The sequence below is a fragment of the Aristolochia californica genome, unplaced genomic scaffold (genome assembly GCF_029961685.1).
Source record: "Aristolochia californica isolate CCGP_79_NKW_82.1479 unplaced genomic scaffold, dmAriCali1.0.hap1 SCAF_14, whole genome shotgun sequence".
NCBI classification, from domain to species: domain Eukaryota; kingdom Viridiplantae; phylum Streptophyta; class Magnoliopsida; order Piperales; family Aristolochiaceae; genus Aristolochia; species Aristolochia californica.
Genome location: NW_027181815.1, coordinates 581,764 through 605,925, shown reverse-complemented (window position 1 = coordinate 605,925; position 24,162 = coordinate 581,764). Strand labels below are relative to the sequence as shown.

The following is a 24,162-nucleotide window of genomic DNA, read 5'->3' as shown; positions in this document are numbered from 1 at the left end:
AATCCACCAGTACAGTATATTTATGGTTCTGACCTTTGGGCGTTCTCCTCGAGAACAGATGGCATCAAGAGAGATGTAGATCAGAATTGAGGTGGTTGGCATTAACTTTCCAACCCTCGAGTAAGAAAGAGTTCCGCTAAAACTCCTGTTTAGGGGCCATCCGTCATAGATGACCCAGGCCAATGTTGACGACCATTGCATGCGTATCTCTCTATGCGAGTGGGTGGCAAATTGCTTTGCGAGTCCCACATTCCCACGTGGAGGAAAAAAGACAGAACAGCACTGAAAGAGCCGTGACTGGTGATGGAAGGAAGCATGAAATCATGGCGCACCAGTTGCCTCCACCTTTGTTAAAGACGCATTTATCTTGGTCAAACTTCCGAAAAGCTAAAAGCACTGAAGTAGTTTTATTACGTTGAAGAAGAACGATAGGACCATTCGAGAATCGAATTATTTCAAATAGCAGTTGCAGTCCTCGATTCCAAATTTGCCACTGTAGATCTATCTACAAATGTGATCAGTGAATTCTTCGGAGCGTTGCTGTACTTTGAAATCAATGTGTTTTAGTCTGTTTTTAGTGCGTAAAATAGTCTCACTTGTAACAACCAACAACTAAGCATTCATTTACATCCCACCAAATCCCCAATTTGTGAGGATAGGTGGGAGTGGAATTGCTGGTCCATATTCATTTACTCAATTGGAGAGACTGAATGAGACCCATCCCTCCATATCAATGGGTTTTATTCACCTTTCTAAGGATTGAAAGAGACCAATCCCACTACCAAAATCAATTCTCGACCAAAATTAGGTGTATCAACAGCAAAACACAAGACAGATCATGGTTCGCTCAACAAACAACTAATAACAGTAGGCCCTGGTTGAAGGACGGTTTCATGTATTGTTGTTCCTAGAATCTGAATGCATTTATTAAGGTCTTAAATAACCACACTTGGGTCAAGGTTTTCATGAAGAACACCAAATTTCAAATTTTTATGAAGCAGCGATCTGGTAGCCATGAAATGTTGGTACGAATTTTTCTCCATAATTTTGGACTTCAATCCCTGTTAATCACTCTAAGCTCCTGTCATGAACTTTCATGGAGTATCAGTTGATTTTTGTATATAAAGGAAAGTAGGGAAGCTGGAGAAAGCCCTACTTCCCTTCATTCTTCACTAAGAACAACCATCTCCAGAGGGATGAACAGAGACAGATACTCATCTCATTGCTGAGTTTGAAATTATTTGGGAAACAAGGGAAAAGTCGGTCATCACAACTACCTCCACAAAAGAAAGTTGAACAGCAGAAGAAGAATCAGGTTGCATAGCAAAATTTAGAGCAGAAAAACTAAGAAGAACCGTTTCTATGGAGTCAAATCTCCAGCTTTGATCAGAAAAAAAAATCAGGCAGGCATATCAGTTCCGAAGATAAGAATCGATCATCTAGCTATCAAATCACTTTAAACATCATGGATCTTTGATTTTGAAACAATTACAGTGATCGAGTGTCTTCAAAATACTCGAAGACGATTGAAGACATAAAAATTGGTCGGTAAGAAGCAAAGATCATCTTTCACAATACGCTGACGAAATTTACAGAACGAAGTATCCCTAGCAAAACAATCGATTCTTCATATTTATGAAAGACCCAGAAGTTCATAATTGTGAACTGATCAGTTTCTGGATCCCAAAACACACAAACCGAACGCAGCAAAACTTAATAATAGATAGACACGAAACAGAAAATACCCGGAATCACCACCATCCGTAAACTACTTGGGTGTATCTGTCTTTAAGCCATCTAACACTCTTCCTGTAGGAGCCCTTCATCTTCCCTTCAACAGCATAAACCTTGTAGCTCGCAACCCTTTTCTTCCTCTGCAGTTCCGGGTCGTTGAAGCTCCAGTTTTTTGAAGAGGACCCGATGGATTTCCCTTTCTTGAAATTTATCTCTTTGGGCACCTGAGTGGAAGCATAAGAAGTGCTGTAACACCTCAAATCATACCCAGAAGCAGGCGGCATGTCTCCGTAGCTCTCCATCTGCATCCTCCCATCCCCACATGACTTGGATCTAAAATCGTCCATTTGAAAGCGAAAAGACCTTTGCCTGAGAGGAAAGGATGGCACGAAGAAGAGATCAGTGAGGGAAAAAAAGTTGTTCCGACCTTTTTATATATATTTTTTCTAGTCAAGAACAGCTCACAGAACGCATGAATGGGTATATGGATTCTTTGTGGGTCAGATTCTGTAATTTTTACCACGCCGTCGCTGATGGCTTTTGTTGACTTCACAAATTAGGAGATGAAAACTGCAGGAGATCTACTTACAGAACCGAAAACAGCTTGAATGATTGATTCGCCTTGAGATAATTACTGCCAAAGAAGAAAGCTTGATTCACCGAGAAGCTTTCACTTTTCCATCAATATTTCCATCGGTTCAATCTTTGACTTCCTCTCCTCACGAGCAAGTCTGCTTCCTTTCTTTTTTATCTGTAAAATTCATGAAGGTTCTAGACATTCAGAGAGACCCCTCAAACGAGAAGCTCACCAAGTCCTGCAGACAGCTCAGCTCTACGCAAGCTGAGAAATGATTCCGAAATCCCAGTAATTTCAAAAATATTGAAAAAAAATGGGTTTTTCTTTTGTTCAGATTGCATTAAATGAGTTTGGACTTGGATTTTTCTGTTCTATTGACCGGTGAAAATTGATTGAGCGACTTGTCGGTGTAATCTTGGTGACCATAATTTTTTGCATAAAGAAATTAACAAAGTGAAATCTATCAAATCCCAACATCTTTTCATCTGTCCTTTTCCTCTACCGCCTTGGCTTTTACTTTCCATCACAGTTTCTCATGGCTGATGCTGAGAGCTTAAAAAATTACAACAGACAGAAAAGAAAACGATAAATCAAGAAGAGTCAGTCCGATGTTTCCAAAACCCAGAAAGGGAAAACCGGTTTCGGCCTAAATCCGTTCATTCGACTACAGTGTGGTCTCACCGGATGATTTACTTAAACTCAGCTTTTCTGCAAGAAAATCCGAACGATAACAAACAGAAGTTTCCAACTATCAAGTGTTGTGTCTTCGCACAGAGCATTAGATTCCCATGTCTTTTTTTTTTTTTTTAATTAGGTGCAAGGAGACAATTCCATGCAGATGGATTACTAGGAACCCGTGAACTGATTCTCAACCTCTTCTTCTTCCTGTAAACCAGAAGATGAGTAGATGATCACTGAAAGATGATCTTAGCAGCTATGACTACACATTTGATGGGAGCTTGATGGAAGAATTCGGATTAGCAACTCTATAGGCGAGCCAATCAACGACAAACATTTGGTTTTCACAAAACGGATCAAAACGAACCCCGCCTCTCCCCTTCTCTATCAAAACCAACGGATCCCAGTTCATCTTTCTTCACTTCAACAAATCATGTTTTCTTCACTTCCACAGAAATTAATGAAAAGAACAAAAATCATCCATTTTTTTCATAGCATTCAGATGTATGATTATTACTATCAATGATATAAAGTGAAATTTTGTAAAATAATTGCGTTTTCTTGCAATCTTTCTCTTTGTTTAAACGTAGAAGTTGAATTATTTATCAAGTAATCTTTGAAGTGAAGTTTCTATAAATCCATCACCAACACAAAAAGTGTAAAACCTTTTCTGCCTAATCAAATCAAATCTCAAATTAAGCATGGAAGCCCATTTGTGTTTGCGCATTCGTCTGGCCCTTTAGCTTGTGGGCCAAATTAAAAGCAGGCTATTTGTGAGGCCCAATCCAGATTTCACAAAGTGGGCTGTATCTGGGCTTTCAATTAAGCCTCACTAGTTATCCCCCCCCCCCCCCCCCAGGCAACGCCCTCAACGGTGGAGATCATTTTATGTTATGAATGGCTGAGATCTTAACAGAGCAATCCAGCGCCCGAACGTGGACTGGTCTCATCCCCAACAAATATCCAAGGCCAGGGCACCCGTCCCTCCCTTACATATAAAATACCTTAAACCCTCTCAGCAGGCACGCGAGCTGCCTCAGATTATTCAGGTCTCCCATCGGCAAAACCCTGCCCTGTCTTTCACTATCCGTATCTGCAGCATTTCACCAATCCTCCGTTTACCTTTTCGAGATTATCGTTGTTTGGGCTCTGGGTCTTACTTATTTCGTCCCGTTAGGGTTCCATTTCAGGTCGTTTTGACAGCCGTTGAGCGATGGCGGAAGAAGATATTGCCCCATCTACCAGTCCCGTTCCTTCAGATCACAAGAGAAAACTCGAAGATTTGGAGGCCGAAGCTCCGAACCGCGACACTTCTAGCCCGCCATCGACCGAAGCTTTGGAGACCAACGGCAAACCGGACGGGGTTTTGGAAGCCGTTGAGGTCGAGGAGGATGAAACGAGGCGCTCGGATGTTCAGGAAGTTAAAAGGCCGCGGCTGGAAGAAGAATCAGCTGATGATGCTGGTATTGTTGGTTTTTTTGTTTTTATTTCTGTAGATTTTATCAAACTTTGGTTTTTATTTTCCCCGTTTCATGTAAAGTGGTTGGCATTTTTTCTGTTTTGAGTCGGTTGGATTCTGAGAGTGATCAGTAACGGTCTTTTATGCTTATTATGTTTTTCGTTTAGGGATTTTTTTGTGTATCGACTGTTTTAACAAAGAATGGTTATTTTGTTGCATTCTGTTGTTTAGGCGAATGAGAGAAGCTATATGTAATGTACCATTCCTGGTATCTATTTTTGGTAACTAGATACAGATTTCCAGTGAAATCCCTCTACTACGAAATAGGTCTATTGCCGCTCGAAATTTTTAGTGGAGTAAATCATTGATTGGTGAAAGCTTTTTTTTTGGCAATGCCAGCTCTAGTTGATCGCATTCCAGAAGTACTATAAAAAATTTAGAATTAGTTAAAATTTGAATTTTTGTGGACCATGCTCTACATTTGTATTTAAATTTATTTTCGTATTAATTATAATAATAGTTGAAAAAGATTGTACATGCTTATATGATCATCTTGTATTCTTTGCGTCAATTACATTTAGGGTTGCTTTCGTTAGGATTTTATAGTGATTTGAATGTCTTGTCTTCAGTTGAAATTTCTCTGCTCGACAGTTGAAGATTTTTTATTGATGCCTTTTATAAGTATTTGTTAGTTAATTTGTATTGTAACAGAGCCCAGCCTGGAAGACCAGAGGACAGAGGCTCCTTCTGGGGAAGGTGCTCAACCAGTTTCCACTGGGATTGCCCAGGAAGCAGAAGAAGGCCTGGTGTCAACTACAGTGAATGTCCATCCAGGCGGTGATGATGAGCTTCCCCCTGCAGCTGTGAGGAATGTCAATCCAGACGGTGGTGATGAGCTTCCCCTTGCAGCTGTGAGGAATGTCCATCCTGATGGTGGTGATGAGCTCCCCCCTGCAGCTGTGAGGAATGTCCATCCAGATGGTGGTGATGAGCTCCCCCCTGCAGCTGTGAGGAATGTCCATCATCCTGATGCCTCTGTCTTATCTACAGAACAGCCTCAGGATCTTACTCAACCAACTTCTCGAAAAATTGAAGTACCTAACAATAAGGTTAGCAATAAGTGGTCTTTTGTATGAAAACCAGTTCCATGTGATGTATCTTGAGGCTCCAGTTTGTGGTTTCTTATGGAAGAACCGTTGGCAATTTGGTACAGGTTGGTGTCCTTATTGGTAAAGCTGGTGACACCATCAGGTTATTACAGTATAACTCTGGTGCCAAGATCCAAATTACAAGGGATGCTGAAGCAGATCCATATGCTGCTTCCCGCCCCGTAGAACTGATAGGTTCTCTGGAAAGCATCACTAAGGCCGAGCAGTTGATAAAGGACGTCATTGCTGAGGTTAGCAGCATAGGCGACCTTCTTTGCATTCTATTGTCTTTTAAGTGTTATCTGGATAGGATGCTATATCTGCTGAATTAGTGATCTGTAGAAGTGGTTTGCATGGCCAGCTTTGGTTCTTAACAGTCAGCTAAAGCTCTAATGTTATGTTTGCCTTGAGTTCATCTTGCCTGATCTAGCCAATTGGGAAATTTCACTGGATGAATTAAGTTAGGTGATATGTCAGTCGATTGTAAGAGTGGGCAAGTACAAGTTAAAACTGGTTTCTATAACATGACTATTTTGTCTGTGTTTTTAAAGCACATTTCACGCTACTGTGAATGTCTAGAATCTTTAATTGTCTGTCATGCATCATCGTGGAATATTCATGGATGTTGTAGTTGGAAAAATGTCTCTAACTTGCTGGACATTTGCTGGTCATAATCTTTTAAAGCTTTTAACCACGAATTAGTTATACTTGTAAGATTTTAAGTGGCTGTGAACAAACACATCTAATTTGAAACCATAGTTGGTCTTGTGTAGATCATTCTTAATTATTTATTAGTGTTTTTTTTTTTTTTTTTTTTTTGTGTTCTGCAGGCTGATGCTGGTGGCTCCCCATCACTTGTGGCGAGGGGTTTTGGTACTGCCCAAACTGGTTCAGAGCAAGTACAGATTCAAGTCCCAAATGAAAAGGTTATATTTTTAGCTACTGTTTTGGCATATTTAAAAAAATTTAGTCCATAACTGTCTGTGCCGAGTGCCCATTTTTCTAACCTGTGAACTGAATCACTTATTTATTTGTGGTCCAGTTGGACCTCATTTCCCTGTTTCAGATCTTTTTGTGTTCTTATCCCAGTTGATACCTTAAATTGATTATCACTGTATCACTGAATCGCTCATATGCAATTATGCAGGTGGGTTTGATCATTGGCAAAGGGGGGGAGACCATTAAAAATCTGCAGACCAGATCAGGGGCTCGAATTCAGGTACTAAAGGATGTCTTGATTCTACATCCTATGAAGGCAGCATATAGTCTGTCAAAGGCTAACAATCTGTTCCCATGGGCAGTTGATTCCACAACATCTTCCGGATGGTGATCAATCCAAGGAGAGAACTGTTCGAGTGACTGGCAATAAAAAGCAAATTGATATTGCAAGGGAAATGATCAAGGAAGTTATGAGTCAGGTCTTTCTCTATATCCTTATATGCTTTTATTTGTGTTTTGAGTGTTAAATCATGGGTTATATTTACTTGTCCTTTGATGGGCCTGTGTTTCTGGATAATGCCATTATTGTTGTATTTTACATTCAAAGGTAGTTCCTTGTACATGTGAGAGTATTTGTAGTTTCTTCTCTTTATGTTGTGATATTTCTAGTTTCCATATTTGGAACTCTTGTGTTCATATTGGGTCCTCTTGCTATTGTGTTACTGATCTTGGGAAGTGCTTCTAGAGTTTTATGGAGGAACGTTAGGAATATTTTGGTTCTAGACTTTAAAGATTCATATCCTCAATGATCAAGCTTAAAACAGTGTCTTGTATATTAAGTGAACAATCTTGTGATGTAAGTCTGTACTAGATCCATCATCAACCTGGATTGCCTCCCATTCTTGAAAAGATGTGAAACACCTGAACCATTTTTACATTCTTCTTTTGGTGTTTATATTTACTGTATGAGTATTGCTTAGAGTTGTAACTTTATGTTTTACTTTGTTATGACAGCCTGAGACCCATTTCTGTTTGTCCTTTTACCGTTTGTCCTTGAACTATGTCTGTAAAAGCTTGATCTTATACAAGTATGATTTTCAAGAAAGAAAGACAATGGGTGATTGAGGAACAAGTTACCTTTTGACTACTCACTATCTTTGGGTCCTGTTTAGGTGTTAGTCTTCACTTTCAAATATATAAGCTGCTTATCCTGTTAGTCTTAAAAATCTTTCAGCTTTTCCTGGTGCAAGAAATTGTAACCAAGATACGTGTGGGTGGTCTAAATTTTCATTTTTCATATTATTAGTGTTTAGAAGAACGACAGTTCATGTCTGTATCAGAAGAGATAATGTTCATTTGATGCTTGTTTATGTTATTCTTTTCAAATGCTAAACATTTTTTTTTTTTTTTTTGAGAAAGAGTGTAAAGCAGCTTCCATGATGCAGTGATTCTTGAGAGGATGATTAGATAATCTGTGGCCTTTAGTTTTACTCCTTTAGTTTTACTCCTTATTTGATTGGTTCAGAGCATTTGAGGGAATATATTATTTTATTCCATGTAATTGATGTATTGAACTTGCATGACTACCTTCAAGAAGATATATTGCGCCGCAGTGTCCTCATGGTTATCCCTCTAGGAGAATAATGCTCGCCTCTACAATGTGTCATTTAAGGTCACCTGAAAAAAAAGGAGCTTATTGCCTGAGTCACACTTGAGAAAGATTCTTGCATGATGAACCATGTGAAAATCACTTGAATGCAGTTTGGAAGATCTTCCATTCAGTCTAAGATGCTGAATACGAAAATTTGGTTTATTTAATTTGCCAATTTCGAATTGGTTGGCTTTCATCAATGCAGATTTTTGTGGCCATATCCCTTTCACATGGAGTCTACAACATTGGTATCTTGGTGAACCAATAAACAACCATTCTTCACTCATCTACTGAAGAGGGGATTTCGGTCAGGCTTTAACCCTTCTTGGAATTGCAGAACATTTATAGTTGGTAAGATTGCTTTGAGACTTGAAGAATCAAAGATTCATGATAAAGGCTTAGTATAATTTAGTCAGGCCCGCACTGCATGCATGCGTCATTCATGAGATCAATCTCTTCCCAAGATATGCCTTCTCATGCTATGTTGAAACATCTGAAGAAATCTGTTTATGACCTAGAATTGACTTATGGGTTGCAGTGAAAGTGTTGTTAGAGTCTGCCCTGTCTGAGTGGGAGGCTTTATGCTCTAATTGGAAGCTGATATGCATGTTAGCCATGTGGGTATTTATTCTACAACTTTTAAAGCTTCAGCTGCCTACAAATTTGATTTTTATGTTATTCTAGGCACATTTTGGAAAGTATTTACTGATTGAGTTGTAGCTGTGTTCTTAGCTTGTGAGGGTTTATATCTATCCTCCATCAAGTCTAGTTAGTTCGGACTATGCTATATATGTCTTCAGAATATGCATGATTTATGTAACCTGTACAAATTGGCTTCAATGTCCCCCATCAATTCTTGTCAGTTCAGACTGTGCTATATACGTATCAAGAATACGCATGATTAATGTAACCTGCACAAATTGCCTTCTTTTTTATTCCACTTGTTATTCAAAACTCTGGTGTGATGGAGCTAGGCAGATGTCAAAATCAAGAGGTGATCCTTTTGTCACTCTCAATTTGGGTTGACAGTGCTGTTTGGTCCCCTAGAATGGGCTTCCTTGACATGGTTTATGATCCTTTGTGTCAGAGTCCTCTGAAAATAATTAGTTTACCCTTTGCTTGGACATATCTCCTTGTGAAAGAGATTATTCCTCATTTAATGATTCCATTAACTGGTCGGTTTAATGAAGTATTTGAAACTTCTAATCTTTCATTGTATTTTCAATAGTTAGGCCCCTCGATGTGTCATTATCATGATACAATGTTGTTAAGGATTTAGGTCAACCTTCTTGAGAAGTGTAAGTCAAAGAATACATATTTCATTCTTTATATACATGGCCCATGTATATTTAGTTCAATATGGAATGATTTGGAGAATTTAAAAAATGCTGTGCTACATGCATGATGTGGTTGATATAAATCATCTGATTTTCTGTAAGGTCATGCTACCATTTGATGAAATGATAACAGTGATACCTTTCAGCTTCCTTTTGTTTTCATTAGTGACAAACAAGATGATGTTATTATGTTGTGCTGTATGCTTTTTGATATAATTGTGGTTGTTTCTGTGTATATGCTCCAGATAGGAAATTTTGCATTTGTATTTTTCTCTCCTCTCGTGCTTATTTATTCACTTTGTTTTGGTTGCTCATGTATTTTTCTCCTTTTTGATTTGGTCAGACTCCGCTGAAGCCATCGCCTCTCTCTGGTGGCTACCCTCAACAGGCATTCCGTCCACGTGGGCCTCCTGGACTACCTCAGTGGGGCCCTTCTCGTGGTCCACCACCCTCAGCTCAACCAACTAATTATGATTATCAGCAAAGAGGTATGTACCCGCAACATGTGGGACAACATCCACCCCCAGCATACGGTGGCTATCCCCAACAACCAGCTCCACGAACTGGCTATAGCCCTGGTTGGGAGCAAAGGCCTCCTGCTCAAACGCAGGTACCACCTCCCCAAAGTGGTGGCTATGATTACTATGGACAAGGAGGTGCACCGCCTGCATCTGTCCCTGCACCTGGACCCACCCAAGCTCATTCTAACTATAACTATGGACAAACACAAGGTTCAGATTATGGGCAGCCTCATGGTTATTCACAATCTGTGCCTCCACAACAGGCCTATGAAAACCATACTCCTATTCAGCATCCCTATGGAGCTTCTCAACAAGGTTACTCACTGCCAGCTGGTGCTCCTTCTGGCTACACACAACCATATGGAAGACCACCTTATGGGATGCCCCCAGCACAGGGCCCCCCACCCCAATCATATGGCCCACCAAGAGCCACTCAACCTGGGGATATGCAGCAGTATCAAGGGCCGCCAATGTCTACAGCTCCTTCCTATGCCTCCACTGGACCACCAGCTCAACAGTCGTATCCGTACGGGGCAAATGGATCAGCACAACAGCCATATCCATATGGTCCCACAGCTGGAACAAACGATGGATATACACAAGCTGGCTCTATTCCCGCACCTGGATATGGTCAGCAAGGTGGACCCACTTCCTACGGTCAACCAACAGGTGGAGCTGGTCAAACTGGGTACGCTCAAGGTGGACAAGCAGGTGGTTATGTGCAGTATCCTTCTGGACAGCAGGGCTACGGGGAACAGCAGACTCCAGGCAATCCTAATTATGGTGGGTATCAAGGTTCTACAGATGCTGGTTATGCTAGTGGTGCAGGATCAGCTTATGGGGTTCCACCAGGTGGTCAGCAGGGTTATGTTCAGCCTCCATCAAACCCCCCTACCTATGACCAGTCGATGGCTCAAGCAGGGTATGGGACTCATGCAGGAGCTGCCCAAGTTGGTTACACAAAGAGCTTATCTCCTCAGCCTGGATATGCCCAATATGCTGGAACCACTGCGACAGCCGGAACTGCTCCTGATGGTCAGTTGTATGCTCAGGGTCACCACTAATATGTTCAAATTGGTACTTCTTAAACTCTGTAGGTGTATTAGTGAATCTGCTGTCTATTATTTTATTTTGATGCTTCCTGAGGTTTGTTACACTTGAGTTAAAACTTCAGTGCAGGGATGGATTTAGTATGCGCAGTTAATACTTTTTTTCCAGCCCACTGTGGCTAAAGAAATACTTGGTTTACTTTTGCTGTTGTTGCAAAGATGGTCGCTTCGAGGCATTTGTATCAATGAGCTGTATTATTATTATTATATTTGAAGACGGTCACTGAAACGGCCTTGAATGCTGGGTTTAATTTATGAACCATGAGTGACTATTGGGAAATGCTCAATGAAGCACCTGATGGTGCACCAATATTTTGGATTTTCTGCTGGCGATTACTTTTACTGGTTTTGCGTACTTTAAACGATTGAGTCACTGAACTTTTTGACTCGGTAGTTTTCCTGGGTCTAACATGAATGACAGCCTTATTCCATTTAAGTGCAAATTAGACGTTTATTTTTTTTTGAAGTTAACAGGAGAAGAAAGATGAGTTGTTATATCAGTCGGAATTTCAGTGAAAGCTGAAGGGAAAAAATCTGGTTTGAAAATTTGAGAGATACATACCATACCAAGTAGTGAACTTGATAAAATCGTCAAATGCTCATTGAAGCACGAAACTTTAGACCTCCGTTTTCTTTTGGACTGAATCTTTTCTCCGACAGTGAATCCGAACAACTTGTGTACCACACTTAACAATCAAAATTTTGGCCGAAAGGAAAGAAATCGGAGTTGAAGCTCTCAAGTCGGAACCGAATACAACAGCAATTCGTAAATATATTATCTTGCAAGAACACGAGGGAGTGGACTGATAATCGGGCAATGTTTCAGGTTTTTGACAGCCTCCAGTTGAGGAACCCAGCAAGAGAGAAGACGATCCAACCGAGACGGTCGGAACAACGAAGAGATGTTCAAATTTGGCTCATTTTGAGACGAAAACGCCCCCGTATCTGCAGAGAGCTCCAGTAAACAACTCCCCCCTTAATGGCGCACAAAGTCGGGGTCTCCTTTTGGGACAAGTCAAAGAGTATTCCCGGTAGAGACGTTCCCGCAGCAGAATGGCACGATATATATTAAGTATATTCAGAAGAAAATGTAGTCTCTTCTGTTGTAAGGTCGTTCCTTCTCTTGTGGTTTCTCCTCCCTTCCGTTTTCCTCTTCGAATTGCTTCGATCGGATAGCGAAATGGGAGAAGAGAGACCCGAAGCTCTGGGCATTTGGCCGGCCGTGAAGCCATTCGTTAATGGAGGAGTTTCCGGTATGCTTGCTACTTGTATCATTCAGCCGGTCGATATGGTCAAGGTCTACAGCTGCTGCTTTTTCTCTACTTTTGATCTTTGTTTTTGAACCTTTAATTGTTTCAAAGCTTTTGTTATGTCATTTGATGAGATGTTTCGATTTCTTTTGTTGTTTTCTTGCTTTGTCATTTTCATTTCTGGGTTTTATTCTGTTGAAGCCCCATACGTTGTGATTCTAAAGGTTCAGTTTTGATTTCTTTTCCATTTCCTTTCTGATCTCATCGTGGTTATTGAATTCTTTCACTGTATCAGGTTCGGATCCAGCTTGGTCAAGGTTCTGGACTGCATGTCGTGAAGTCCATGTTGCGTGAAGAAGGCGTGGGCGCCTTTTACAAGGTCTGCGTTTACTTAAGTATGTCTATTATTGTCTCATACCTTACTTGGTTCTTTTGATTTATCTGTGATTTACATTGATGTTGTTGTGCAGGGTTTATCAGCAGGATTACTCCGTCAAGCTACATACACAACTGCACGATTTGGTTCATTTAGGTGAGCATTTCTGTTTTTTTTCCTCATTGATGTTCTGGTACTAACTCTATTGCTAACTCTAATAGAGTCATAACGAACAAAGCTATCGAAGCCAATGAGGGTAAACCCCTCCCTCTTTACCAAAAAGCTCTTTGTGGACTTTCAGCTGGAGCTCTTGGTGCATGTGTTGGTAGCCCTGCAGATTTGGCTCTCATCCGAATGCAGGCTGATGCAACTTTACCAGTTGCACAACGCCGTAATTATACAAATGCTTTTCATGCACTCTACCGTATTATTGCTGACGAAGGTGTTTTGGCATTGTGGAAAGGAGCTGGTCCCACTGTAGTCAGAGCTATGGCTTTAAATATGGGCATGCTTGCCTCTTATGACCAGTCTGTTGAATTTTTCAAGGGTAATCTTGGGTTCTCTGAGACCACCACTGTAATTGGTAAGACCTGTTCATATATGACATCTTTTGCTTGTATGTGGTGTTCATCTCGTTCTTTCCTCTGTGTCAAGTTTAGTTTCACTCATATTTTTTGGAGGGTCTGCACATGCTTAGAGTCTCTACAATGGGTTTAGATTCTTGTGCTTTCCCAAGTAGTTCATGTCTGGTAGTCATCACGGCTATCCTTCTTAAGTTTTCTGGTTTTGCAGAGCATCCTGTGAGATTCATGTGCTTTCTCAAAGTAGCTTATATGTGGTAGTCATCAAGGCTATCCTGAATTTTCATGGCAGTCTGCTTTCGTTTTGTGGTCTTGCACAGCATCCTGCGTGAGCAGATCATGAAAAATGCTCCAGGACATTTGTCTTATTCCAGTTGCAGCTGATGCATGTTATGGTCCTTTGTGTTTACTGCTTGAGTTGAACCATTTAATTAGATTTATTCTTCAGGAGGGTGGATTGTACTTAACTTGTGCTAGTGCATGAAATTACGAGTTTTGTGATTTATCCCAGCATTTCATTCTGATCAGACAAGAAACCTTTTAATCTGTTGCAGGAGCAAGTGCTGTGTCTGGATTCTTTGCGTCTGCTTGCAGTCTTCCCTTTGATTTTGTGAAGACTCAAGTACAAAAAATGCAGCCTGATTCCAATGGAAAATACCCATATACTGGATCCTTTGATTGTGCGATGAAGACATTAAAGGCTGGGGGACCTTTCAAGTTCTACACAGGTTTTCCAGTTTACTGCATCCGAATTGCTCCACATGTTATGGTAATGCACAGACAAGTACATTTTTTCTATTTGTTACATGTTAGCCTTTGTTCCTAATGTGTTTCTTGTTTCATGCTTTTGCAGATGACATGGATATTCTTAAACCAAATTCAGAAAACAGAGAAGAGTTTTGGTTTGTAGGGAACAGGACCCACTCGGTTTTTCTTTGGTGTTCTTCCAACTGAAGCACCCAGTTTGATTCTACATTTATACCTGACTCTCATGAGCAGCAGCATCTGGTTTTCCTGCTCGCCTCTCCCAATTCATTTTATCCTTTTTTCTTCTCAATCCTGAAAGTTGAATGAGGCAGAAGTTGAGATTGGAACTGCAATTGTAACGTCCACAGTTAACATTGTCTTTGAGATCAATTCTGAAGCCAAGTTTGTTGCATTTTCTTGATATTTATTAATTCTAACCAACAGAGGGGGGGAAAATAGTAAATGAGAAATTTTTTATTTTTATTTTTTATTAGTATAAATATACCTTTAATAAACAAAAATCAGTATGTTAATTTCTTAATTATTTTAATAAATATGAAAATGAAGGTTGTTATATGTTCAATTTTTCCATTTGGTTTTACAAATCGTACTTCTGTTCTAATACGAAAAGGAATTTGATGCGAAACATTAATCCCCATTTAAAAAATATACCGTGCACTAGGCAGCTCATGATCCGACACATTCTTAATATCGCCCGATACGAGTTCCTACTGCACAGTCAACGTGGACGCCTACAATTCAACGCCAAAGTGGAAAGTGGGAAACAGTAATGTTTACGAGGTGCTTCTCTGGCAATACCCATTTCCATTTTTGCGTCTAATTGCAGCAGAAGAGAAAAGGTATCGGTGAAATTTTTTAAGAGTGCTTGACGAACTTTGAGTTCGTGTTTGCGATAGGGAAAATTCTACCGATTGAGTGAAACGCGATGTGAAGCAGCCGTAGAAGATCGATTCATATTTTGGCATTAGCATTGGATGACTGTCACTGACCTTCTGGGAGTGGCAATCACATAATGGCTTCTTCAACTCAACAGACTTGTATTCCGCTCCCCTCAGACTCGGGGGGTACAGGTAACTTTTTCTCTTTCTTCTCTGGGGACCATTCGTTATTTCGATTCAAATTTGTTGGGTTTTTTTTCCTAGGTTTGTTTTATAGCTTTTCTTCCAATGACTTATACTTCTTCGTGTTTACCTTTATTTAGTTGCTGTGTATTATGATCGCGACATTAGATGGTGATCGCTTGCTAGTAAGCGTCTTTGTCGTTTGGTTGGTGCGTTTTGCTCGGTCTTATTTCTGCTGTGGTGCTTGTTATCTTAATGTGGAGTGTCTAGAACCTTCCAATTTCTTTTCATGGAGTTGTTGGTCTGGTCGTCTTGGTGTTGTCGGATTATGCAGTTGTCTCGAGAGGTGCATTTCCTAATTTTTTGTTGAGTATGGAATTCCTTTGCTGCTGTCTTTTTAACTGTAAAAGCATGGTCCTATTGGGCCTTTATGTGGTATTATTAGTCCTATTTACCCCTTCTTATCAGGCTGACTTGGGTAACCTTGAGTTATTCATTGTAGTGATCTTGGAAATTGAATTTGAGACTTATTTAAAGTTATGGGTTTGAAGATTTCCTTGGTGTATTTATTTATTTTTCTTTTAGTCCTTGGATTGAATTTGATTTCTTTTAGTAGTTGAGGCTGATTGTCTTGATGTAGGGCTTTGAATTTTAAAACCCCTCTCTGCATTGGTAATGTGACTGGACGGAAGGAATTGGCTGAGAGAATTGTACAAAAACGCGTTATTGTGTATGTAAGCAAGCGCTATTGCCTCATCTAGGGTATTTACTCCACCCTGCTTGAGCGGGAATAGCACAACAGGGGCAATTTCAATTGTTTTGCAAAAGTTCAAGTAAATAGATGTGGCATTATGTCGTCGGTAGTCACAATCTTTGATTTCATGTTAAAAGATGAAGCCATGCCACTGCACATATGGCCTACTTTGGAAAGTACCTTACTTTATGGAATTTGGATTCCCTTTAAATTCACAGTCACTTCATCTTCCTTTGGTGATTTACTTTCTCTTTGTCCTAGAATACAGTTGGTTTCCCCTTTTTGTTACTTTTGCAACTTGTCATGGGATGCTGGGGTTAGTTCGCTTTGATTCTTTGCTACTACTCTGAGGTTCATGGATTTTCCTCAGTACAGGAGTTTTCTGCAGTCTTTTTGGGATTTATATGATTCAGTATTATCCTTAGTTGCTATCTTGCTTCTATGAATGGATTAGATTGTCAGCTGGTGCTTACTTTTAGGGTTATATCTCCTTCTCCCCCCCCTCTAGAGATCCCTCTTTTATCAAGATTTTAATGTTTCATTGTCCGTCTCCTTTATTATCTTGGCATTTTACAGGTGACAAAAAACCTGGACTTGATGCCTTATTATCAGAGGTCCCCATTCATATTGTCACCCATCCCTCTCAGCTCCCACCTGAGTTTCTGGAGCCCTCTATAGAGAAGAAGCTGGTCGTTGGTTTTGATTGTGAGGGTGTTGACCTTTGTCGATATGGCACTCTTTGTATCATGCAGGTAAATAGCTATGCTTTAGTTTATGAGTTTGATTTGGAATTTCTGTTTTATCAATGACAATGAGCATTTACTGTAAATGAAAGCTTGAAGGAGCACAAGAAAAAGCTCAACTTCTGATTACAGTGTTTCATTGGACCTTGTTAACTATTCTTGTTGTTGCAATTAGGTTTGTGTAAAAATTTTGAGAACTGTCCTGATTTGTGGAACTTCTTTTTTGTTTTTGAACGTTGAACCTATATCAGGTGAGGGTTGAAGACATCACACTAAGACCCCCCACCCCACCCATGTGGCTGTTGAGCCAAACACCCTATCCTCTGCAGAATTATTATTTTTATTCGAAAAGCTTTGAAGAACTATGTAGCTCATATCAGTAAAATAGAAGCTTCGGTTTCGCCCTCCAGCTGTGAGGAAATGTTCCCATTTATTCTATTCAAACACCAAGCAATCTATTGCTGTGATTTTTCCTCTTTTCTTTTTCCAGATTTTATTTTTAAGAAAATGTGCCTTTATTTTATATTTCTTCAGGAGAATCTGTTGGACATAATTCCTGAAGCTTATTTTCAAAATTATGTTGATTTTGTCATTTTCTATCATATTATGGAACATGGGAAGATATTTCCCATTGTCCATCCTGCTTAACCCATTTATGTAATCTCTTGCACCTTATGTTTAAGTACTTACTTTCATTTATCAAAAAAAAAAAAAAAATGTTTAAGTACTTATGTACCTGGTGCTCCCACAAATTTTGTAATTCTCTTCCGTTTTATTAATACATCTTCTTCAAAAAAAAAAAAAAACAGTACTAATGTACCTGATTTATCTTTTGGCAGCTTGCATTTCCAGATGCTGTCTATTTGGTTGATGCAATTCAGGGTGGGCCAATGCTAATGCAAGCCTGTAAGCCTGCGCTTGAATCTAGTTATATCACAAAAGTTGTTCACGATTGCAAACGTGACAGTGAGGTCTCACTAAGTATTTTAATTATTTGTTTTACCCTATCCAATAAGTTACAATTGCTAAGTTTTGACATTTATGTTTCTATTTCTGTGTAGGCCTTGTATTTTCAATTTGGAATCAAATTACACAATGTTATGGATACTCAGGTGAGCAAGAATCATTTTTATCGAGAGTGGCTGTAAGAAATTGAAACATGTTCTTTCAGATCATAGTTTCATACTTCCAGTGCACTGTTTTGTTCAGATTGCATACTCTTTGTTAGAGGAGCAGGAAGGAAGGAGAAAAATTCCTGATGATTACATATCTTTTGTTGGCCTACTTGCAGACCCACGCTACTGTGGTACTACTTCCTTTACTACGTATATATTTCTCTCTAGTTGTAGTTTAAGGTGGATTTGACTTTGTTTCTTGTGTCTCTTTCATATGAGATGTAGGGTTGTTCATGAATCAAATATAGCCATGGTGTCAATGTATCCTATTTAAATTCATAATTCATGTGTTATATCCACATTCAAATTGTGTTTCTGTTACTCATAGAAAACCAGGGGTCAAGTACCAAGTTGTTATTGTGTGCAACCTAGCACACTCTCACTCTCATCATTATCAACAAGATTTGGTCTACCATTATTTTTGAATCTCAGATAAATTTTGTTGCAGATTTGTCATAATTTCAGATAAATGTACTCTCTTGTCATAATTTAGACTCGGTATTTTACTGTGAATAATCCTTAACATCATAAAGAATCTTATGTTTCTAAATTAAATACTTAATAAAGAAAAAAACGAACCAGCAAGAAAAACATATATACTGTTTAGCTTCTGTTTTGAGGAATTGAATATTGGATCCACTGGTTGTCCTTAGGTATTTTAGAGGTTGCATGATTTGTATATCGTCGGCAAGTTAACTTCTAAATGGATGCGTATAATAAACTTGATAGTAATGCCTAGTGCTCCATAACTTGAGATGAAGCATAAACTGGAGAAAGTGTCGTTAACACTTGGGAAGGGATGTGTAATGAGAAGAAAAGGAGAACACAACAAAGAGAAGACAAGAGAGAATAGGTGAGGGATTAGGAAGAAAAGAAAAGGGGAGAGGCTGTAAAGTTGAGGGACTCTATGTATAAAGATAACTTACAAGTCACAAATACTTAAAACAAACTGGGTAAATCTGAAAATAAAAAACAACTTAAAGTAGCTTGATAACTTAAGCTTAAGCAGAGGATTTGCCAAGAAGACCCTTGTTTTAGCACACATTACCATGTAAGGTAGATCAACATGGCTGAAAATCCCAGGTTTGGCTTGCATATACCGTTCCTTCTGAAGCTATTCTATGAAGAAGGAAAATAGAGGAGAAATTGAAGGGAAAATAGAGAAAAGAAGAGAAAGGAGAGAAAAGAGGCTGACATACAGCCAGCAGGATGGGGGAAGAGTTTTTTTTTTTCAGCAAGTGGGTTTCAATTTAGTAAATCTCAATTAAACTGTAATTAGGAAGACTATTCCTTGAAAAAATCTACCTAAGTGATATTATGGCAACGTTTTAGAGTCTAGTAATTGGGAGATATGTTGTAACTTTCACAAAATGTTGAAGAATATTACAAATTTTCCCTTTGGCTGCTGGAGCACCACGATTTTTTTTTTTTTTTTTTTTTTTGGAGAATAATTTCTTAGTGTATTTTTCTTTTGAGCTAGCTACTGCTAGCTATAAAACAGCACCAGAATTTTCAAGTTTTTCCCTTGTAACTTGAAAGCCAGAAATTTTCTATAAGTCAAAAAGATAAAGGTTGATTACCCATATTCCAACTTTCTCTATCAGCTTTATTTCTGTAATTTGATGGTGTTGCTATGTTAAATGCACATTGATCTTATGCAAAACTGGTTGATATCTGCTCTGAACTTGTTACGATGCATGTAGGTGTATCATATCTGGAGAAGGAGGAAGTCCGAGTTCTTCTGAGACAGGTAAGTTTACCTCATTTTTAATGCAGTATACTCAGTCTGGAATGTTCAAATTTTAGAGATATTTCTCAAAATGTGTCTTCTTCTTTCAGTCTTTGAGAAGCTTAGTTTACATTATATTTTTATTGTATTATAGGCACTAAATGGTCCGTTAGCTGATCATATGAAAAATCAGGATAAATATGTTAATTGACCTTTGAATACTTTAATGTTTTGCAATACCTATTTGTAATTGAACAGTGTTGGAAAATTTTATCCATCCTGTTATTTTTGGTTGGAAAAGATTGTTGATATTGTCAGTATAATTGGTAGGAAAAGATTGTTGACATTATCAAAGATTTTTTTCTATGCACGTAAGGTCATTTCAGCGAAGTTGTTGTTTGGAAGTTTGCTTTCCGCCACAGTGCTCATTTAGACCACAAAGGTTTTCACAAGTTTTTCTAGTGATGGTGAGACTTCTCGTCTTAGGAAAGAAATGTTTTTCCAAAGCAGTCAGTCAAGATTTAAATGTCTAGGAGGAATCATTGAGAAGGCACTGCATTGCATATTATTTTGGGCTAGCAAGCAAAAGGTAGTTTCCCACCTGCCTAGCACATTAGAAGGAATTGACAATCTATCATTTATTCAACCCACACTATATTTCAGCTGATCGCTCAGTCTCTCCTCTTGGGGGTTGGCTGAAACTCAGTTTTGATGGCAGCTGTAGATGCTTCTTGGAGTACTTTGATGAGATTGAGGATATTAGCAGATCTAGGTCCATCCATTGGTAGTATATACTTAGAAGAACCAATGAAGTCACAGATAGCTTGCTAGGGAGGGAGTTTTCTGCTGGCAGCTTGCTTTTGGCACTTCCTTCCCCTTGATTTTGTTGTTGTTGCTAGATTCCAACCATTTTTCCCCCTTGTTTTTGTTTTCAGCTTATATTTTTTCATTTGAGTGGTTGTCTGCTCTGTCTTCCTTGTACTTACACCATTTCTGGTCTTTCTTAATGAATTCCCCTTTCTTATTGCTCTCAAAATAATAATAATAATAATAATAAATTTATTCTCAGATTCTCTCTGCATGCAAAAATTCACTTTGAAGTCTTGCTGACTTTTGATTGACGAGTCTTAATCATCTTTACAGGATCCTTTGTTCTGGACATACCGACCATTATCTGAATTAATGGTCCGGGCAGCAGGCGATGATGTTCGATTTCTCTTATACATCTACCACAAAATGATGGAGGAGTTGAACAAGAGATCATTGTGGCTTCTTTCATTGCGGGGCTCACTATATTGTCGTTGTTTCTGCATCAATGATAGTAACTATGAAGATTGGCCATCTCTTCCATCTGTTCCAGGTTTTTTTTATTTTAATCGAATTTTGTACTAAACCTGGATGGCTCTTTGTGAACCACTTCTTCGGTAAACAGATACAAAATGATTTTAGAAACACTTTTAGCATGAACATGTTCTTCTATCGTAACTAGGCAATAGACTATTGGTTCACTGAAAAGATATAGACGTGGCTCTTAAATAATTATAGTGGCTTTTGTTTTAGTAAACCCAATTATATTCATCTTTTAATCTAAGGAAACTTATTTCAGATATAAAACTGATCGATAGTATGTTTTTTATTGTTCGTGTGATGATATGCATTATGAACTAGAGGCAGGATCGTACGAGGTCTTCAGTTATAAACTTTTTTTTTTTTTACTGTTGATTACACATGCATATGATGAGACTTGAACTCAAGAATCACACTTAACCCATGTAGCCATTCAGCCAAAGCCCCAATCCACATTGTTTAGTCTCATTAAATCTGTTTTCTCTTCTTCCCTGATTGTACAATCTTTGGTTGGATGCCTGATGGATGTGAACCGATTGGTAGGTCTTCCCACTCGATACAATTTAGTTAAAGAACACTAATGTGTTACTTTTGCAAATTATGAATCATTTGAAGGAAAGATTCCTTGTGAATGATTTTGATTTTCTGAAGTAAGTGAAAATGCATTGATGTTCCTACTGAAGGTGTCTCTGTCTTGGCAGATAACCTGGTTACTGAAGGCAATATACCTGAAGAGGAGATCTTATCTGTGCTCAATGTTCCTCCAGGCAAAATGGGAATTATAATTGGAAGAAGAGGAGCTTCTATCATGTCAATTAAAGAATCTTGCGAGTGAGTAACTCTTCCTGTGATTATACGTTTCCTGGAACTTTCAGATCAGGATATGTTGTTCAAGCTCTGTTTGTTTAATATTAAAAGTAAAACCTAATGTGAAAAATTCATATTTCAGTGCAGAAATTTTTATTGGAGGTGCTAAAGGACCGCCGGATAAGGTAGTTCTAGTCATAAACTGACAAAACTCTATGATTCCTCTTTACTTTTATTCCATTCTTTCCATGAAATGACAAACTCAATGACGCCCTTCTGAATTCCCTTGTCTTGGACATTCACAACTTGCTTCTTTATCTAGTCTCTTAGTTACTGGAAATGGACCTTCTGAGAAATGAGAGAATTATTATGCACATGGATGGTTTTCAGTGTGGTAAAGTTTGAAATTCCATTGGCATCATATGGTATGTGGCTGTAATTATATGTAACTATAAATATAACCTTCCAAAAGCTGAGTAGTTTTCTCTGCTTTTTAACCTTTTATCTCTGATTATTAAATAGTCTACTTCAATGTAAATTGTATTTTCTCCTTTAAGATGTCTAGTTTACTCGTGGGGCCCACTTGAGGATAAGGTGTAAACTACCCCGGAGTGTTTTTTTTTTTTTCAATTCTAATCTATATCAATCCATATCTACCTTTTACTTGCATGAATGGATCCTCATGATAGTTTCTTAACACAAACTTTCCTATCCGGAATTAGTATGAAAATTCTGATGCTGCTAATCTTATCAATCATCTTGGAGACTTGCAAGAATTGTTGGAGGAATATTTTGGGGCTAGAATTAACATACGGAATAAAGGAATACTTTTATAAAAACTAAAGAAAGATCTTGACCACAGGTTTTCATAATCGGGCCAGTGAAGCAGGTGCGAAAGGCGGAAGCTATTCTTCGTGGAAGGTTGTTGGAAGTGTAGCTCTCTTCTCAGCAGTAGTGTCATGCTTCTACTGAAAGCATTATTACCTCTTTACAATTTTCAGACATGACAAAGTTTCTTCAACTACAACAAACTTCTCTGTACATAAGATTCCCTCTAGCATGCATTTGCAGAGTGAGATGTTGTGATTAAAAACCATGCCATAGACATAAGTGTTTTCTTTACCTGTTTTAAAGCGAGGCTTGTGTTCCCCCTGGTACTTGATGAAGTCCCATACGTATTTCAGATTTTCTGGTTGAGTGCAGGAAGAAAGAGTCGAGAAAGGAATGGAGGGTGTGTGTGTGAAAAGAGGTTGCTTTCAAGAGCGTTGTGCCAACTCGAACACAGGAGATAAAAGTCGATCAGTTGGCATTCACGTGTGCAGGGTTTGTCAAGATTGTACGAGTGCAGATTAGGGTTTTGCAAGATCATCTTCGAGAGAGATGTGGAGAAAGTGACGGATCCATTGGGGAAAGCCAGATGAATGTGACAAAAGTTCAACTGTTGTGCATGAACAGATGAAGCATTCATTCATAGAATTGGCGAGAGAAAGCTACGGGCAGCTATCAATCAATTCAACCAATCTACTCCACTCATGATAGACTGGATTTTGATCATGGTTGTGGATTCCCTGTAGTGTTTGGATAAAAAAGAAAACCAAAAAGGCTAAATCAGTTGGTACAATCTCTTATCATTACTCCTCCCCAAATCTGAATTGATTCGTCTCAGCTGAGCAAATACAGATCGAATTAGAACGAGCCAGAGTGACCGACAGAGAACAGAGAAGAGAGCCATGGATTAAGGTAGACTCCAGTAGACCATCTAATCAAGTCGCCCATTTGAACAAGTGTGAAACCAAGTAGTTTGAAGACCCATTTTACATTTGGACAAATCTTCAATTTGCAGCACATTCTGTTCGGACCATCGACTAGTTGCCAACTCTGATGCCGATGTCGATTCGATATTCTAACCAACTTCATTGTGATCAACTCTAGCCCCCTAATTACACTCTTATATTATGTGTTCCTAACCAATCTTAATTACTCTAATTACGTCTTCCAATTTTAATCAAGGATCCAGCCACTACGCCGCGACAGCAGCCATAGCCAAGAGAATGGTCCTGTACTCGGACTTGCCAGCCATGTGACGGAACGCGATCCGGTAACGTATTAACGAATCGAATTTCGCCAGGTGTTCAATCCTGCAAATGTCACGTGTCGGTTCTTTGCCTTTTACAATAATCGACTACCCTGGCCCCACCCAAAAAACTGCCCTTTCATTCGGTCCGTTCTGGAGCCGCCAAGCCGTGAAGCGGATGTGTGACATCATCTGAGCCGACAGCTCATGAACTGTAGAAATGGCGAAAGCGATGCCTACGCCACCATTAATTCCGATATCGACACCGAAACGTCTTTCTTTCGCCACCATTTGTTCTTTCCTAAAAACCTTGCTTTCTGTCGTTCTTTTAGTCGTTTACAGTT

The 24,162-nt window shown here is 39.1% G+C and overlaps 4 protein-coding genes across 6 annotated transcripts; 3 read left to right on the top strand and 1 right to left on the bottom strand.

Moving 5' to 3' along the window:
• Positions 1 to 1,549: 1,549 nt before the first annotated feature.
• Positions 1,550 to 2,539, bottom strand: LOC137950696 (uncharacterized). 3 transcript variants are annotated; one of them, XM_068797295.1, is made up of 2 exons: positions 2,255 to 2,539; positions 1,550 to 2,103 (listed from the first exon to the last, which is right to left on the bottom strand). In XM_068797295.1, exon 2 carries the CDS (start codon positions 2,079 to 2,081, stop codon positions 1,752 to 1,754), a length of 330 nt encoding a protein of 109 aa, XP_068653396.1. In that variant the 5' UTR covers positions 2,082 to 2,103; positions 2,255 to 2,539; the 3' UTR covers positions 1,550 to 1,751. The 3 variants fall into 3 exon arrangements, with proteins under 3 accessions (XP_068653396.1, XP_068653395.1, XP_068653397.1); XM_068797294.1 differs by having other exon boundaries at positions 2,324 to 2,539; XM_068797296.1 differs by having other exon boundaries at positions 2,200 to 2,279.
• Positions 2,540 to 3,991: 1,452 nt separating this feature from the next.
• LOC137949778 (glutenin, high molecular weight subunit 12-like) lies at positions 3,992 to 11,404 on the top strand. The gene is made up of 7 exons (XM_068795961.1): positions 3,992 to 4,452; positions 5,160 to 5,557; positions 5,662 to 5,847; positions 6,427 to 6,522; positions 6,744 to 6,815; positions 6,898 to 7,014; positions 9,867 to 11,404. Exons 1-7 carry the CDS (start codon positions 4,203 to 4,205, stop codon positions 11,106 to 11,108), a joined length of 2,361 nt encoding a protein of 786 aa, XP_068652062.1. The 5' UTR covers positions 3,992 to 4,202; the 3' UTR covers positions 11,109 to 11,404.
• Positions 11,405 to 12,005: 601 nt separating this feature from the next.
• LOC137950541 (mitochondrial dicarboxylate/tricarboxylate transporter DTC-like) lies at positions 12,006 to 14,511 on the top strand. Its single transcript, XM_068797073.1, has 6 exons — positions 12,006 to 12,450; positions 12,699 to 12,782; positions 12,874 to 12,935; positions 13,001 to 13,362; positions 13,915 to 14,129; positions 14,214 to 14,511. Exons 1-6 carry the CDS (start codon positions 12,334 to 12,336, stop codon positions 14,268 to 14,270), a joined length of 897 nt encoding a protein of 298 aa, XP_068653174.1. The 5' UTR covers positions 12,006 to 12,333; the 3' UTR covers positions 14,271 to 14,511.
• Positions 14,512 to 14,921: 410 nt separating this feature from the next.
• LOC137950037 (uncharacterized) lies at positions 14,922 to 22,879 on the top strand. The gene is made up of 10 exons (XM_068796382.1): positions 14,922 to 15,198; positions 16,520 to 16,695; positions 17,526 to 17,657; positions 17,748 to 17,798; positions 17,896 to 17,992; positions 19,565 to 19,611; positions 20,734 to 20,950; positions 21,639 to 21,768; positions 21,887 to 21,929; positions 22,607 to 22,879. Exons 1-10 carry the CDS (start codon positions 15,141 to 15,143, stop codon positions 22,679 to 22,681), a joined length of 1,026 nt encoding a protein of 341 aa, XP_068652483.1. The 5' UTR covers positions 14,922 to 15,140; the 3' UTR covers positions 22,682 to 22,879.
• The last annotated feature ends 1,283 nt before the right edge of the window (positions 22,880 to 24,162 follow it).